The sequence below is a fragment of the Hypanus sabinus genome, chromosome 13 (genome assembly GCF_030144855.1).
Source record: "Hypanus sabinus isolate sHypSab1 chromosome 13, sHypSab1.hap1, whole genome shotgun sequence".
Lineage (NCBI taxonomy): Eukaryota > Metazoa > Chordata > Chondrichthyes > Myliobatiformes > Dasyatidae > Hypanus > Hypanus sabinus.
In genome coordinates, this window is record NC_082718.1 from 95,896,853 (window position 1) to 95,916,071 (window position 19,219).

General features: G+C 37.7%; 1 protein-coding gene across 10 annotated transcripts in view; it reads right to left on the bottom strand.

Annotated features, from left to right (window-relative positions):
- The window catches only part of mtmr3 (myotubularin related protein 3), a 75,581-nt gene that overhangs the window by 43,359 nt on the left and 13,003 nt on the right, over positions 1-19,219 (bottom strand). For 6 of the 10 annotated variants that reach the window (XR_009515441.1, XM_059988250.1, XM_059988248.1 and 3 more), the window contains exons 2-6: positions 12,402-12,472; positions 11,525-11,558; positions 6,422-6,506; positions 6,058-6,136; positions 627-716 (exon numbers count right to left, since the gene is read on the bottom strand). Coding sequence is in view for 9 of the 10 variants with exons in the window: in XM_059988250.1 (XP_059844233.1) it covers positions 627-716; positions 6,058-6,060 (93 nt within the window). In the remaining variant the exon portion in view is untranslated. Of the gene's footprint in view, positions 1-626; positions 717-6,057; positions 6,137-6,421; positions 6,507-10,519; positions 10,568-11,524; positions 11,559-12,401; positions 12,473-19,219 lie in introns of all 10 variants that reach the window. The other 4 variants (XM_059988246.1, XM_059988245.1, XM_059988247.1 and 1 more) reach the window with 4 other exon arrangements.

Below are 19,219 nucleotides of genomic sequence, written 5' to 3' on the forward strand. Positions count from 1 at the left end.
GAAAAGAAAGCAAATCATTAATGGAATAATTCAAATTGTGAAACTGCCAATTGTTTCAGTCGCATTTGTACGGCAACACTTTCACTTTAGCGAGAGAGACTTAAATTCAAATGTTGCTTTAGAGAAGTGAAGCAAACAGTTTGGTTAACACTCAGTCATTGCAAGAACGTTCACCCAAGGATGTTTTCTTTCAAAGTTAATTGACGACCCCATCTCCCTGCCCAGGTGGATCCAAGGGATCCTAAAGGAAACACTTTAAAGGAGGCAAATTCACAATGGAGCCTTCTGTAATATGAAGGCAGATCAGCTAAAACAACCTACCTGGTTATTATCATAAGGCTGTGCATGGTATACAGCACAGAACAAATTGAGTGCTGTTTCACAACAGTGACTAAAACTTTGAAAGTACTTTGAAATGGTTTGGGGTGAGAAAGTTAACTGCACGTCTCTCAGTTTAAAAACTCATACAGCTATCCAAAGAACCAACAGGAGATGAGACATTTAGATGAACCTGGGATCTATCCCAGTACTACATTGGAATACTTGATGGAATTAAAAGCTAGCCAAGCAGATCAACAAATATGAACATTTAATTTATAAACAGTCTACAATTTTTCCATTTGTACCTGGAGGTTTTCTTCTTCTCTAATTAGTTTTTTTCTAGGAAAGATTTGATTGGCTTGGATACATTCCAAACTATGTTGTCCGTCTTCATCCTAAAAAGGAGGGTTGGTTTCCTTTTTAGTCAAAGGGCACATTTAATTTCCATCAAATTAAAATAATTTCTCTTGTAAGTTTTTATCTTCAACTGTATACATATCCTTATAACATCAGGTGATTTCTTAGAAAACAAAATATTTAGAATGGATTAATTCTGGTACAGATTGTGGTAATTTCAGATAAACAACAGCAACAGGTTATTTTACCAGGACAATCTGCTTTAAATTATGTGCAATATCCTTTGAAACCAGCCACCTCTGATGGGTGCATCTGCTCCAAGCTTTGTTAAGTTTGATGATAAGTAACACTAGTTCTTATAAATGAACTGAGAATCTATTCAACTGGACAAAATAATCTCTTGAACGTGGCTTGAATTAGTCATCTAGCTAAACTTGGATTCAAAACAGATGCAATTAAATGCAAGCGAGAAAACTGAATTGGTACTTTATTAAAACATTTGTGCTAATTTGAAGCCACATGTAATGGTACATGCTCCACAATATCAGATTTTAATTATATTGTTCCGTTGAATGTGATAAAGTAGGGCATGCTACAATTGATAGCTCATATTGTTAATTTACTCACTAATTATCAGCAGCATTAGTTTTCCTTATAAAAGTTATTTCATCTTCAATGCAAACCTTATCATATTTGACTGTAAAACAGTTATTTGGAGAAACTGCCTCCAAATGAACTCAAATTACCATTCATTAGCAGGAAAGGCTTATGAAGATGCAGGAATGGGTTATCAAGGGGATGAGCAGGTTGGACTTTATTCATTGAAGCAAGGGAGAATAAGGGGATGATCTCAAGGAGATGCACAAAATCTTGAGTGGCAAATACATCATGGTTGGGGAAGTCACGAACTAGGAAGGCATAGATTTAAGGTGAGAGGAAAGATTTAAAAAAAAAAGGGAAAGAGAAGGGCAACTTTTTCTCCCAGAGGTTGGTCGATATAATACAATGAGCTGCCAGAAGTGGCTGAAGCAGGTACAGATATGAAAAATGTAACATTGAAGGGAATGTTAAGATCTTACATCATAGAAACAGGCTCTTTGGCCAGCATGGACTGGTTGATTTTGTTTCTGTACTGTATGATCCTAACATGTGATCTATATTTTATGATAGTGCAACAAAAGGTACTTGGTGCCAAATTGAAAGAAAACTCTCCACAATGATCATTTTGGCAAAGCCACCTCAAATTCACTGCAGATTGCTGCCAATCAGGTCAACTGCTTTGCAGCCAAATACAATCAAGAAAATTGGACAGGCTGCCTACCAAAAAAGAAAAAGCACAATCTTTGGCTATGTTACAGAGCACTACAGCTGGAATGAACACAAATAAATCAGGAACTCAAATATCCAAAATTTTTCCAAAAACAATTCAAAATCTTTGAATTTGAAATGTGAAGTTACAGATGTATTAAAAGTCTCAGATTTTTCTCAGGCTCAGTTTGCCAAACAGTAATTGTGTCTCAGTTAGCCTATAAAACCTCACTTCGATTTCCTGCAGTTAATCATATAATTTTCAGGGTATTTTACAGCAGTAGTTTGAATTCATTATGATGAAAAGGTCTTACATAATATCCTCGGGAGCAATATTGTAACATTAACAGCAGCTTTGGGACTGGCACATGAGATTGAACAATAGAATTCCAAAGTTGCCCTTTTTTGAGACTAATAGCTGAAAACACCAATAATTCTAACACTACTTGTGTAAAATCCAAACTAATGTGCTTTGACAGAAAACAGCAAGTTTTCCTATACTTGTTACACAAGAAAATTGCAAAAGCATCCTGAAGTATGTAAACTATCAAATGCATTTCCCCTACTCAAACTTGGCTGCATTTGGCAATCAGTGGAGATAGTAAGAGAGAACATTTCAGAGACCTTACTTTCTTTTTGCTTTACACTTCTGAAACAAAACTGAGGCTTCTTGCAGGGTCAGAGTAATTATAGAACAGAAACAGGCCCTTCAGCTCAACTCGTCCATGCTGATCAAGTTGTCTACTTGAAATGGTCCCACTTGCCTGTGTTTGGTCCATATACCTCTAAAGCTTTTCCATCCATGAACCTGCCCAAAGTCTTTTTACATGTTGCAATTCTCTCTAGCTCTACCAATTCCCGGTGGCAGTTTGTTCCACATACCATGACCCTATGTGAAATCACCTTTCACCCTTAACCCATGACCTTTAGTCTCACCCAACCTCAGTGGAAAAAGCCTGCTTACATTTACCCATCAATACCCTTCAATTTTGTTCACTATCAAATCTCCCCTTATTTTCCTATACACCAGGGGAAAAAAGTCCTAATCTATTCAAACTTTCTCCAGAACTCAGGGTCTCAAGCCGTGACAATATTCTAATAAATTTTCTCTGCACTCTTAATCTTATTTACATCTTTTCTGTAGGTAGGTGACCAGAACTACACACAATCGACCAAACTAGGCCATACTAACGTCCTATACAACCAACATCCAATCTCCTGAACTCAATAGTTTGAAAAGGCCAAAGCACCAAAAGCTCTCTTTAAAACTATCTACATGGGACATCACTTTCAAGGAATTATGGATCTGTATTCCCAGATCCCTTGTGTTCTACTGTTCACCAAGCAAGTTCTACCCTGGTTTGTTCTCCCAAAGTACATTTTTCCAGTTGGTCGAGATTCCACTGCAAGCTTTGGTAGCTGTAGAATAAACTGATCTTAAATTAAACTGAAACGCTTCTGCTCTAGAAGTGATTGGGAGTGGAATCGGCCTAGTAAAAGGCAACAATCGTAGTTACCTTTAATCATAGCCCATGCAATTACTGATGGACAGCAACAGCACATATTCACGTCAAGTTCACCCATTCTCTTGATCGAAAATCCAAAGTCACAGAGCACATCATGGACCTTTACAAAGGTATTTGAATGAGTGACTCTACACTGCTGACACACAAATAAGCCTACAGAATGTAAAGACTACTTAAATGAAAAGTTGACATCTACTGAGTCTAATTTAACACATTTTTTTTTTAGATATTAAATTGGATATCCATTTTAAAGTTTAATAAATCTGCACCTATTGTTCAATTTATCAAATGGCAGCCATAGTATTTACCTCCACATGAACAAATTCCCCCATTTTGCAAAGTGTTTCCTGCATAACAATCAAGGAAGTTGTTCCATGTCAAACTGATGCACTTCAATATATTAGGAGGAATTATACAAAAGACGATAACTAAAGATATTAATTGTAAATGATCAAGAGACTGTTGTTTAATGATCAGGCAAGGTTAACTGAACTGTTCAAGTTGCATTTTTATGCACTACACTTGAAGAAAAAATTCCCAGGAGTTACAATGATGAGTGGTAGATGGATTATTTTACAATTTTACTAACTTTGCAGTGAGTATTCATCTGTAACCAAGTATTCTTGCAATAGCGGAAAGGAGAACTTGATAGTAATCGTGTGTGCATCAAGTCTATTTTTTTGGTATTCTAAACCTGCCACCACATCATTTCATCAGAGTTTGCAACCTGTACAAATTTTGTCTCTGTATTATATCTGAATTATATACCCAATAAGAGAGCCATTGTACAGTAGTGGTTACTGCAACTGTATTACAGCTCGGGAAATTGGAGTTCAAAGTTCAATTCCAATGTCATCTGAAAGGAATCTGTACTCCTTTCCAGTGGAATGTGTGGGTTTTCTTTTTTGGTGCACCCATTTCCTTCCACACTCCAGACATACTGGCTGGCAAGTTAATTGGTCACTACAAGTTGTCCCATGATTAAGCTAGGGTTAAATCAGGAATTGCTGGGGCAGTGCAGTTCTCAGGGCCAGAAGAGCCTACTCTATGCTGTATCTGTAAATAAATAAACGGTGTGCCCGAAGACACGAGATCTTTGTGATCCTCAGGCACAGAGCTCGCAAAAAAAAAAGCGACATAATGGACTTTTAACATCGTAAACCAGCCAGCTGTTTGTTATGGCTCTCTGCTTGCTGGGACAATGATAACATCTCCCTCTCCCTAATTAGGGACAGAGAGAGAACCTGTGGCATTTTGAATGTCGTGAAATGCCAAGTCTTTGGGGTAACTGCAAGACTGTCTTTGCTATTGCTTTGCTCACACTTGAGTGCAATGCTTGCATTTTTTTTTGCTGGTGGGGGAGGGGGATTGTTGTTCGCTGCCACTTATGCGTGGGGGGGGACTTTGGGGTCTCACACTTAACTGTCATTCATTCTTTGGGGCACTTTTTTCGTGGATGTTGGTGATGAAAAATGATTTTGTATACATTTCTGACATTAAATTGGACCTTTGAACAAGAGAAATCATAGGGGACAAAAGTAAAAACTGAAAATTAAGTTCTGATCCATTCTTTCATCCTTTGATTCACCATATTCAAAATATACTTTATTTTATGTTCTTCACTAAGATTCTCTTAACAATCTTCTCTTGCTAGGTTAGAGATAGAGTCATAGAAAATTAAATACTGAAAGCCTTTAACTGTCAGACTCAGAATAAATCAACTGGATACACCTTTGACTTATGACCATGTCATAATATTGCAAGCACATTTCAACAAATACTCGAAGTGGCCACACACCAATACACTTGAGCTCAATTCCAGCACAATGCCAGGACTTACCTATTTTAAATGTTTCATTACGACAATTTAGCCGACTTAAGTGCAATGCAGAAGCATTTGCAGAAAAGATGCATGTCCATTTTCAATAGTTTTTAAGTGAATTAAATGTATTGTTAAGTAGATTTTAAACATCAATAGCTGGTTTCATCACATCTTTCTAGGGTACACTGAACATTCTGGTATTCTTTATTCACAGACTGGTATTTTTAATCAAGTATTTTTCCAACTCAAATTTGATCAATAGCATCCTCTGCTGAGGGAAACCACTTTTATTCCTGCAGTGATACACTGATGGCAATCGGACTGGAGCGTACTGAAGGATATGGAAGAGGATGGGGAAAGAGAGCACAGCCACATCCAAGAAAAGGGGAGTGAGGTGAGGAAGGGAAGTTGTATTTGGTAGTAATAATTGAGTATGTAGAAAATACATGGAGTTTTAGAGGTAGCTAAAACGCTTTTGAAAAAAACTGTCATGTCTAAAATTACTTTAATTTTTACCTCATGAATAAAAGATGCAAAAGAAAAGTTAAACCTGTGTATTTGGACAATTAGGAGCAATAGGACAAGCAATATAAGTCTCAACAAGATGACTATCCTCAGAACACTGAGGAACTTCTCATGGAATTGAAAACAAGGACAAGAAATTCAAGGTGAATGCAATGGCCATTACAGAGTGTAATATAAATAAAAAGCTGGTAAGCTCACCATGGTAAGCTTCACTATTACAGTTTATGTACAATTCTTTGGTATCACTGCTGTTCTTGTAATCCACTCGAGATCAAATCTGAAAATTCATGTTAATACAAGATTAATTATGCAACTTCCCTGTGAGACAGCACATGGATAAACACAAAAGCACATTGTAATTTACAAATTAAAAATTTTACAACTACTTTACTGCAATCATAGGCAAGAGCCAAAATTAAAAATTAAGCAAAGATTTAAATAAACATTTTATGTAATTACACTTTTATTACTGGGCACATCTTTGCTAGATTTCCAGATACCTCTAATACTAGTGCATGCAATAACCACCATTTCTGAAGTACATTTTAATCTAAGAACTTACCTTAGTTTATTATTTCTACCATCATCTGATCAAGAGCGAGCAACTTGGACCCACAAAACTATGCCAGGCTCCTATTAAGCCATCCCTAAATCAGTATTACACAGAATACAATTAGTATATGCCAGCTTTATAGAAGATTATAATTTTACAAATCAAATTAATACAACCCGATCACAAAACACATCAATTATTCAATATTGTGCCTTGTAAACGTATTCAGCCCCAACCCCTTGTTTACATACATGTGTTACAACCAGGGATTTTGATCAATTTAACTGAATTTTTAATTGTGGACCACATGCTCCCCCCCTCCCCCCTCCCCCACTCCACAGAAGAGCCCAAAAAGAGGGAAAATTGTCAGGTATGAAAAACAAAAAATTCAAAAACTGAAATGCCAGTAGTTCAGAAGTCTTCATCCCCCTTTGCTCAGTACTTAGTTGAATCACCTCTTGCAGCTATTACATCTGGTAGTCTTTTTGGATAAGCCTCTCTTAGCTGTGTACAATGCAAGAGCAATATTTGCCCAGTCCTCGTAAAATAGCTCAAGCTGTGCCAAGTTGAGTTGGGGAGCAGTGGCGGACAGCAATCTTGGAGGTCTTGCCAGAGATGTTCAAATGGGTTAAGGTCAGGACTCTGACTGGGTCACTCTGGGGGCATCAATTTTCTTCATTTGAAGCCACTCCATGGTTGCTCTGGCAATGTGCTTTTGGTCTTTGCCCTGCTTAAAGACAGACTTCCTCCCTAGCTTAAGCTTTCTGGAAGAGACTAGCAGGTTTTTAAATTGAAGATCTCTTTATTTAGTAGAAGTCATCTTTCCATTAATCCTGACCAGATTTCCAGTCCCTGCTGCTGGAAAGCATGCCCATACCTCCACCATACTTTTACAGTAGGAATCCTGTTTCCTGCTGATATGCAGTATTAGATTTATGCCACACGTACAGTTTAGTGTTGAGGCCAAAAAGTTCCACTTTAGTTTAATTCGACCACAAGATCTTCTTCTACATCTTTAGAGTGGCTGTTAAGTGACGCTTTGCAAAGTCTTTATGGGCAAGGATATTTTTTTAAGCCAGGTCACCTTCCTTGCCACTCTTCCATAAATATGCTGTTTGTGCAAGGCCTTAGAGATCTGAGCTATGAACTTCATCTCCAGTTGCAGCCAGCGACTTCTGCAGCTCATTCAGAGTGACTGCTTGTGTCACAGTAGCCTTTCTCACAAGTATCATTCTTCTCTGGCAACTAAATTTAGAGGGGAAGTTTGACCTAGGCAGTGTGGCCATGGTTTCACATTTTTCTACCTTTTCATGATGGACTGCACTGAGCTCTGAAATATGTTCAGGGCCTTTGAAATGGTCTTATACCCTTCTCCAGATTTGAGCTCTATTATTTCCCTGATTTGCTTGAATGCTCTTTTGCCTTCATTTTGGTTTGGTCTGTTGAAAATCTACTATACTGTTGGACCGGTCAGAGAGGAGGATTCTTTATTCAGATGATCATCCAATTTTCTGCATCAACAAATTGGGGGAGTTGGCAAGGTAATAAACAGTACAGCACCAGAGGAAAGTTAGCTTAGTAACTACAAGGGGGATGAATACTTCAGCCTCAATTTTGGTTAGTAATTACTTCATAGAAACATGGAAAACCTACAGCGCAATACAGGCCCTTCAGCCCATAAAGTTGTGCCGAACAGGTCCCTACCTCAGAAATTACAAGGCTTACCTACAGCCCTCTATTTTACTAAGCTCCATGTACCCATCTAAAAGCCTCTTAAAAGACCCTATTGTATCCACCTCTACAACTGTTGCTGGCAGCCCATTCCACGCACTCACCACTCGAGTAAAAAAAAACACAAAAAAAAAACTTACCCCTGACATCTCCTCTGTACCTACTCCCCAGCACCTTAAACCTATGTTCTCTTGGGGGTAACCATTTCAGCCCTGGGAAAAAGCTTCTGACTATCCACATGATCAATGCCTCTCATCATCTTGTACACCTCTATCAGGTCACCTCTCATCCTCCTTCACTCCAAGGAGAAAAAGCAGAGTTCACTCAACCAATTCTCATAAGGCATACTCCCCAATCCAGGCAACATTCTTGTAAATCTCCTCTGCACCCTTTCTACGGCTTCCACATCCTTCCTGTAGTGAGGCGACCAGAACTGAGCACAGTACTTCAAGTGGGGTCTGACGAGGGTCCTATATAGCTGAACATTACCTCTCGGCTCCTAATTACAATTTCATGACTGATGAGGGCCAATACAGCATACACCTTTTTAACCACAGAGTTAACCTGCACAGCTGCTTTGAGTGTCCAATGGCCTCGGATTCCAAGATCCCTCTGATCCTCCACATTGCCAAGAGTCTTACTATTAGTACTATATTCTGCCATCATATTTGACCTACCAAAATGAGCCACTTCACACATATCTGGGTTGAACTCCATCTGCCACTTCAGTCCAGTTTTGCATCCTACCAATATCCCACTGTAACCTCTGACAGCCCTCCACACTACCTCCAACCTTTGTGTCATCAGCAGATTTACTAACCTATCCCTCCACTTCCTCATCCAGGTCATTTATATATTTAAAAAAAATCATGAAGAGCAAGGGTCCCAGAACAGATCCCTGAGGCACTCCAATGGTAACCGAGCAGAATATGACCAGTCTACAACCACTCTTTAGTAAATTGTTGGCAGTTTTGGGGATTTTTTCTTCTGATATAATGCACAGTGTATTAACTCAAAATCCTACTTCAATATATTTTAATTCAGAAAATGTGACAGTAAAATGTGAAAATAGTTGCGGGGGTGAATACTTTTTCAAGGCACTGCAGATGGAATATCTCTATGGAAATGGAAAAAAAAATCACAATTCTTCAGTAATTGATAACATACACAGAATGTATGTATCATATGCAGAGAAGCAAAACATGCAGAACACAAATAGCAAAGCTGTTGCATTCCAGATGCAATGCATGAGAAAATATAAAACGTCACTATTACTGTACATTTTCCTTATCTTGCTCTGGTCAATTTAGTTATCTTTTATTGTCCTTTCTCACCTCCCCAAATTTTAAATTGCTTCTTTCATTTCCCTTTCTCTATGAACTTGATGTGAATTGTACATCTTTTTAAACAGAATTTGTATCTTTACATTATTAGTGTTTAGATTTGCTAGTTAGTGCAAAGGTAGTAAAAGTAAAGAATGAGGCTTAAAGCTTCAATTTGCATGACAAACTTCTTTTGAGCCTGGGCTGAGGGGCTGATAGTATGGACAAAATATTTGAGGAAATACCCAACTCAATCACGTCATTTAGTATGCTCTCCCATAACACAAAGTCTTCAACAGTCCCATGAGGGAACTTTTTTTTTAGTAATAACCTACTCAAAGTGAGTTTAACATCATTGGAGAGGACCACTTAGCTACAGACCCCTTAATAGCCTTGATCTTGTCTAAAAATATCCACAAAAAGTTAAATGTCATGAGGGACCAAGATTTGTTGTACCCAACACTAATATAGTATTTAACTAAACATGGCATGAAACAATGCAAAAACACTTATTATAGCCTAAAAACCATCATGTAAGGACGCTGTCATTCAGCCCATTACTACCTAGCTATCTTTAACATTAATGAACTATCTTCTATCACAAAGGTAGCAGTGAATCCACCATGTCTATGTCTGTACTTAAAGCAGTCCATGCAGCAAAACATGGATAACATTCAACCATATTCTGATGTGAAGATAACTATATTTCAGATGATCAACTTATTTATTAATTTTTAAAGAAAATTACAAAGAATAAATGAAAAGAAAAATATTGATCCTCCCCCCTCCCCTTAATCCTCATTTAAAGAAAGAAGAAAAAAAAGAAAACTGATTGCCTGGATACCACATGCTCCATGGAGTTCAAAATAATTTTATTTATTTTTATTTTCCCCAATTACTTTATAATTTTATCTTCAAAGGACCTACATATTTAATCCCATCAGATGATTAATTTGAACAAGTTCCGTGATTCCACAATACATCGATAGGATTTCTGTCATTATCGACTAAAGCAATAATTTTTATTGTTACCAGAAACAAGGTAGATACCAACTTTTCTAAAGCTTGAAACTCACTTCTTCAATTGTCAAGACATCTTCATCTATTAAAAGAACCAGGCAGGATGTGATGAAATAATTACAACTCACCTGGATGAGTGCAGTTTACAATTACTTAAAATGTGATAAAACATGTAGGACAGACAGTTGGATCAATACTTTCACCAACTGACCATCTTTATCACAGGAACATTACGATTACAGTATGAACTACAGGACACACCGCAGAAAGTTGCGCATTCAAATCTCAAATTAAAGCAGTGACCAAAGGTGCTACATGACAATTAAGATCTTGATTTCCCGTTTTGATTGCTGGCACGCTCGTCCCAGCATCACCTACCTCTGCAATTCCTCGTGGTAAACACAAGATTTAATCTTACAAGATATAGTTCTCTTGAATATCAGCCTATTAATATCCATTGTAAAACTCATACATAATCTAACCATCACAATATTTTCATATCTTTCACTATACAGTATTTTCAGACTCAAAACCTACATTATAACTTATCTGTGCCTGTAAGTGTATCAATACTTATTCTTCTGTTGTGGAATGGAACAGCATTTCTCACTCCAGCAACATACAAAATAGACTAATAACTGAAATAAATGGTTCACCTTACAAGAAGCCAAACAGACAGGTCTTGTATCCTGTAGAATTTAGAAGAGCAAGAGGAAATATACATGATCCCCAAGAGTCTTGACAAGGCAGATATGGCTAGGATGTTTCATCCTTAGGGGTAATCTGCACCAGGGGTCAGTGATTAATTATAAAGGGTCACCAATTTAACAAGGCAATTTTTGTTTTCACAAGAGCCTCTGGAATGTTTTTCACCCTCAACTGTGAAAACAAACTTTGAATATTTTCAGCACAGACTGACTCCTGTTAAAGCAAAGAAGTGAAAGGTCAAAGTAGTAAGGAACGTGAAGTTGAGATTAAAATCTGAGCAACTCTGATCTTATTGAAATAACTGAGCAGGCTTGAGGAATGAAATGCTCACCTGCTCCTAATAAATCTGTGGAGTCATAGCAGATCTGTGGAGTCAGAGAAAAAGGTCTTTTAGCTGATCATCTGGTGCATATCTATCCCCAATCCATTTTTCAATACTTGCCATCTCATGTGATCTACAAAACTTAAATGTTAGCAGAGTACTGCCTCCAATGTACCCTCAGGCAGGATGTTCTGGATTTCAGCTCGCCTCATTGGTGATTAAGTTCTTCGCCAGATCCCTTCTATACCACTTAAACTTGATCACTGTTTTTCTTTTTGGTACTTCACTACAGGGAAAAGTCATTTATTACCCATCCCCTCAGTTTTGTTGGCATCAAATCGACTTCCCTTTTGCACCAAGTAAAGCAAACAGCCAATCCAGTCTAATATCACAACTGAACTGCCTCACTGCAGGCAACAAGCTGCAAATCTTTTACACATCGAGTTTTGTTTCATTATGCCATGGTGGACATGGAAGCAACTTTTAAAGTTAATTTATCTTAAAAATTGATACAATTATAATAGTCCTATTAAAGTGTCAATCAGTACCTCTGACATAACCAACTCAGATGGGAGAAGTAATTTTGATGCTTAAGCAAAAAGTTAATGACTATTAACCATTCGGTTTTTCTGATCAACATTAGCAAATATCATTTGAAGTGTGAAAATTTTTAAGTAACAGACAATTTTGAAGCTTGAATTAATTGAAATACAGAAGGAATAAATAAAAAGTTTGCTGCAATCAGCTGCACTGCATGCCTTACAGTTCAGTAGAACCCCATTGTCATTGAAATGCTGCAAAAAAATGAAATAGTGAAACTCTGCAGTTAGAGCATCAGATTCTAAGTTCTTTACTTAAACCAAAATGAAATTTAAAATGCACTTACCAAAATTAGTCAATGTCTAATCAACTTTTCCCAAAATAAACCTTGTGTCCTGGAGTAGATCACATCAAAAACTGCAAAACAAGTTTTCAATCTTTAGTAGTTTAAAAAGCTACAAGAGTTTTCTGGCAGTTTATTTTTCAATAATATACTCAAAATGACAAACACAAAAACTCAAAGCTGTAAACATGCTTTATATTGCTCCCTCAGTTCAAAAACACTTTGAACACAAACTATGGAAAGTAAAATATCATCATTGAGGAACTACACTGTACCCTTTGCTTGCTCAATTGTTTCGTTTACATGCATATATGCTTGTTTTTTCATGATTTGTATCTTTTTACTGAAGGTATAATATCAACCAAATGGTGGGATTATTCAAGGACATTTTCAACCCCTCACTGCTATGTCAAGTCACTTTTTATTGTCATTTCAACCAAAACTGCCAGTACAGTACACACTAAAAACTAGACAACATTTTTCAGGGCCATGGTGTTACATGAACAATACAAAAACTACACTGAACTACAGTTGGAAGTCCCCACCTGCTTCAAAAAGGCAACAATTATACCAGTGCCTAAGAATAGCATGAGCAATCTTAATGACTATTGTCCAGTAGCACTCACATCTACAGTGATAAAATGCTTTGAAGGTTCGGCACGGCTAGAATCAACTCCTGCCCTAGCAAGGACGTGGAGCCACTGCAATTTGCCTATCATAATAGGTCTACAGCAGACACAATCACAACGACTCTTCACACAGCCTTTGATCACCAGGACAGGATAATCACCCATGTCAGGATGCCATTCATTGCTTTAGCTCATCGTTTAATACCATCATTCCCAAAGACCTGATCAATAAGCTACAGAACCTGCGCCTCCCTCTGCAACTGGATCCTCACTTTCTTAACTGTGCAGATTGGTGACAAAATCCCCTCCTCACTGTTGATCAACACTGGCACATTTTGGGTGTGCGCTTACCCTACTGCTTTACTCCCTCTATACCCATGACTGTTCAGCTAGGTATAGCTCAAATACCATCCATAAGTTTGATGATGATACAACCATTGTCGAATCTCAGATGGAGATGAGTGGGTGTACAGGAGCGAGCTATACCAGCTACTTGAGTGGTGTCAAAGCAACATCCTTGCACTCAACGTCAGTAAGATGGAAGAGCTGATTATGGACTTCAGGAAGGGCAAGACTAGGTAATACGAACCAATCCTCAGAGGGATCAGAAGTGGAGTGAGCAATTTCAAATTCCTGGGTGTCAAGATCCGAGGATCTAACCTTGTCTCAGCATATTGGTGCACCAATAAAGGAGGCAAGACAACAGTTATATTTCATTCGGAATTTGAAGGGATTTGGTATCTAAAACACTCAAACTTCTATAGATGTATCATGGAGAACAGTCTGCATCACTGTCTGGTTTGGGGGGGGCTATTGCAAAGGACCGAAAGCTACAGAAAGTTGTAAAATTAGTCAGCTCCATCTTGGGTACTAGCCTTTGTAGTATCCAAGACATCTGTAAATGCAGTGCCTTAGAAAGGTGACATCCATTATTAAGGACCCCATTACATTGGGCATGCCCTCTTCTCATTGTTACTATCAGGAAAGAGGTACAGAAGCTGAAGGTACACTCAGCGATTCAGGAACAGCTTCTGCCCCTCTGCCATCCAGTTTCTAAATGGACATTGAACCCATGAAACCTCATCTTTAAAAAATTATTTGTTGTTGCACTATTTTAATTTAATATACATATACACTTACTGTAATTCATTTATATTTTCTTTCTATATCATATATTGGATTGTACTGCTAAGTTACCAAATTTTATGACACATGCCGGTGGTGATAAACCCGATTCTCAGATACTTTTGCAGATCAACATAAAAATCAAATCCAATGCATTTTTAAGCTTACTAATTTCTTCAGTCTTCTATGAAATTGGGAAGCCCTTGCTTCATTTGGTTTATATGTTTAAAAAGTATATGGATACTGTTCATTTTACTCATTTTCTCGGATCTGAAAGAGCTGCTCTTAAAAATATGCCCACTTTTCAATTTAATCTTTTATTTAAAGATGAAATTACATACTTCAGACTGTTTGTGGGAACGTGCAAGGTGATTAAATTCTTAATGCCAACAAATTCTAAGTTGCCCAATACAAACTGGAGGCAAACGCTCTCAGTATATAATGGGTTGCAGTTTAAACTCCTTCACTTAGGTTGCAGGTGTATTGCAGCCATTTTTGCATCAGAGTTACAGTGGGAACAGCAGGGGGAAGTCTCTTCAACCCAGAAGTTTGTGGTGACCATCAGCCACCTACTCAGTGGCTAATTAAGCTACCAACCTGCGTGCCTTTTGGATTGAAGGGAAAACTGGAGTACCAGGAGGAAACCAGCACCAAACTCCACGCAAACAGCACCCAAGGTCAGGAATGAACCCAGTCTCTGATGCTGTGATTCAGCAGCTCTAATTGCACCACTGCGCTGAAATATTGCACATGGTCAAATGCTTCACTATTTCCGAAAAAAAGTGAAGTAACTTAACTTCATTTTTAACTTTGACACATAACTGTTACTGGCAAAGTACTAGACCAGTACCAAACAAAAGGGATAAGTAGATGTCTCCTCAAAATGAGTTTTATTAAAATTTAATATGCAGTTTGAAAATATCAATTCCTTTAATTAGAACCAGCTGTTAGGTCAAGTAACATTTGGATGTCTTACACTCTTCCCTCTTCAATATTGTAAAATTGCACATAATTGAGTGCCAAGTATGGGTGGGTGTTTGGGGGGGGGGGGGTGGGGAAGGGAGGGAGAAGAGAATGGGTAAGAAAAAGCCTTTAGTTACATTCTTCATGCCTAGAAAAGACCCCTTTAATTTGACTTTCATCTCTAGGATAGCTAATCTTTAAATCATGCTAATATAATTTCCCTAAAAATTACACCAGTCTTTTGGCACATTGTCAAATACTTCTGAAAATCCAAATACCACTACATTTATAATTTCACCATCTACTGTGGATTCCAGTTAACTGGGACACATCAGGACCAATACATTTTGGCCCAATTAAGTGGCAGCCCCAATTAGCTGAAGTTTCATGGAAGTAGTTAGAAAGATATACCAACGACCTTTTAACTAAGTAAAAACTCATGTATTTAAATGAAATACAGAACAAATTAGAAAACTGCCAATCCCGCTACAGTACAATAAAACTATTAGTCCCTAATAACTATAATCATGGGCATATTCTTTTGATTGACTGTAAATGATCAAAATCAGTACAGACATGTAGTGCAGTTAAAAGTTTGCCTTCATAATACTATACTATACTATAGACACTATACTATAGACAACTGCAGCCTCCAGATCTTCACTTCCATTGCAACATTGTTGATGCTTTCAAATTTTTCATATTTCTTAACTTGAAATTGTGAAATCATTTCAATTCCATTCCTGTCAGTTTCTGGCATCCCCAAATCTGAATGCTTGAAACTGTAGTGGGCAAAACAGTTCTGAGTTGTCATACAGAAAAAAATTCACTACTTTCAGAACACAAATACATACAACTGACACTATTTAAAAATATCTTTAAGCATGGTATAACAGTCACGCAAGTGCACACAACTGATGCTAGTTAGAAAATATTCAGCAACAGTATCGCTCCCCAATTAAGTGGAATATTGCCACAAATAAACGAAGGGATTCTCAGTTTTCCTTAATTTAGTTTTTGTTCTTTAAGAGTTGTCACAAAAATATCTTCCCTGATTGGTCTGGACCAACTAACTGGAATCCACTGTATTTAGATTGTTATATCCTTAAAGAGCTCAACAAAATTTCTTAAACTGTTTACCCTCCATAAATCCACACTGACTTGGTTTGATATTAATTTCATTGAAAGTCCAGGTATTTCTTCCTTGACTTAGAGACTAAGATGCCTTTACTCAGAAGTATCACCAATATTTTTCTTCAAAAAAAAAAAGTTCAATATTGCTATTTTGTCATTCGATTTCTCACTTCACCTTTTCTGCAGCTGAACATCAAAGTTACACAATTGTAATGTAAACAGGAAATCTCGAGCTCAGTTTACTTAATAATTGGGACACGAAATAATTTATAGAGCAGATTTTATCTAAAATTCCAGTCAATAAACAAGACCTGATGCTATCATAAGATTACAATTACTTCTGTAGTTTGGGATCCCCATCTGTTTCAAAAAAATGTTATTTTAAGTGCCCAAGAGAAGTGTGATTACCTGCCACGACGACTGCCATCCCCTTCATAAGCACTTCAAGAACTGCACAACTTGTTCAAAGCCAGTTAAACCAAATTGATTTCAAGAAGGGGAAGGAGGGTGAGCATGTGACAGTTTTCATTGGCAAATTAGTGGTGGAGATTGTCACTTACTTTGAATTCCCAGGTATTAATGTTTCAGACGACTTATCCTGGGCACAGCACAGATGTGCAAGGAAGTCACACCAGCATTTTTACCTTCAGGTGATAGGAAGTTTGGCCTTCACTGAACACCAACAATCTACTACAAATTTACTATTGAAAATATCAACTAGTTGGAGCATGGTCTGCTATGACAATTGGATGGCCAGGAATTCATATAGCTGCAGAGAGTAGTGGATTCAGCCAATATATCAGGGGCACATCCCTCCCCACCTTTGGTAGTACCAACATGAGATGCTGCCTGAAGGCATCAATGAAATATCCCCAGCATTAAGGCCTTGACATCCTCTTGCAGTTACATCAGGCAGGAAGTACACAAGCATTTAGTGGCATATCACCAAGGCTAGCTAATTCTTCTCAATCAAGCAAACTCACCACCAAACTGCACTTGCCGAGAGTCATCACCTCCCTCTATAACTCAAACTGAGGTGAAACCCTCAGCACCCTGCTCCACTCCACTCATGACTGTGTGGCCAGATTCCATTTTAACTACGTTTGCAGGTGATAGCATCATTGTGGGATGTAACTCAACAAATAACAAGTCAGAGTACAGGAAGAAGAGAGGGAGCTTCATACCAGGGATTCATGATAACAATTTGCTCAATGTCAATAAAGCAAAAGAGCTGATCATTGACTACAGAAAAGTGGGATTGGGGGGGGGGGGGGTTTAGTACACAAGCTCTTCTCTACATCAATGTGAAGAGGTTGAGACCTAGGAACTTAAAGGAATGAAGATCACCTGCCGTTCTACTTTGTTTCCCTGTACTTCTATTGTAGTATTTATACTTTATTCTGCATTGTTATTATTTTATCTTGTTCTATCTCAATGCACTCTGTAATGATTTGATCTGTACGAAGAGCATGTTAGACAAGTTTTTCCACCATCACAGTACATGTGACAATAATAAACCAAACCAATAAACCATTTGATTCTTGAACCAAACCTGCAGAACTATTACCTCATTATAGCTACACTATGACCACTTTGCATTATAACAGACTTATTTGCACTAATTGTTCCTTCTTGGAAAAGATTGTGCATAATTTGCTTTTCTAGTGAAGGTTGTACATTTGATGCCATGTACTGCAAGCATGAAAATAAATTTGATTTTGTATACTCGTATCTCAGTTCCAAAAGGACGTTCTTCAATTCTAAAGCCGTGCCCTCTTGTCCCAGAATCCCCTACCACGGGAATAACTGCCATACCTAATCTGTTCAGGCTTTTAACATTTGGAATGCTTCTATGAGATCCCCTCCTCATGTTGTAAGTGAGTTGTGCAAACTCACTTGGAATGTGAAGCAAGTGAAGATAGACATTAAATAGGACAAGGTTAAGACTTTAAAATAAAGCATTTGAATTATTGCATAGAGGGATATTTCTTCACCAGGAGGACAAATAAGCCTTCCAAACTCTACAAAAGGTAAAGACAGCAGCTAATTTGCTACAATGGAACAAAGGAGAAATTTACACTAGCAGGCAACTCCAAGGAGTGGGATGTAGTGTTGTAAACATTCAGTGGACTTACGATTATTTTCTAATACCTCATCAACTATACAAGTAGATGCCACTTAGCTCCACTCATCCATAATAATCTAATACCTATAGATTCATTTCACTTTTACATGTGAGGGTATCATCTCAGAGCCTGCCCAGACTGCCAGTGATAAAGCATAATAGATACACCAACAGTTGCAGATCCTGCAAATGAAAAGCAAAATAAATCAAAGGTGCTGGGATCTGAAATGAAAATAGTGCTGGAAATACTTAGATCATGTAGCATCTATAGAGAAGCAGAATTCATTTTTGAGGTTAATGACCCTTCATCTGGACCAGAAATGTGAAATACAGGTATACTTTCAGCCCAATAAGGGAAAGGTGGAGAAAAGAAAAGGGAACATGCATGTAAGCATGGAAACGAAGACTGGTCAGTTGACAAAGTTTTTGCTGTCATTACTAAACGATGAAACATACAGGTCATATTTGGGTACCAGATACCAAATTTACAGAACAATTTGTACATGCCAACAAGTGCTTAACATAATTCAAACAGGCTTTTACAACTATCAAGGAGTTTTGTGGTTTCCACAAATTGAACTCAATTTCCAGCCACATTGGTACGATTTGAATCCAGGTCTCAGTATACAAGACTTATAAATTAGCATGCTCCTGTCCATTACATGTGAATGCATGGAAAATATACCTACTTACTGAACAAGTGAGTTATAATTGTCTCACTGAACAACCTACAGGTTTTGATGCAATCAATGAGCTACATCGTGAACACTTGCCCTTGAGTCACATAGAAGTTTTGAAGCTATTCCTTAACCAGAATGGACACAAAAAATACTGAAACATCAAAA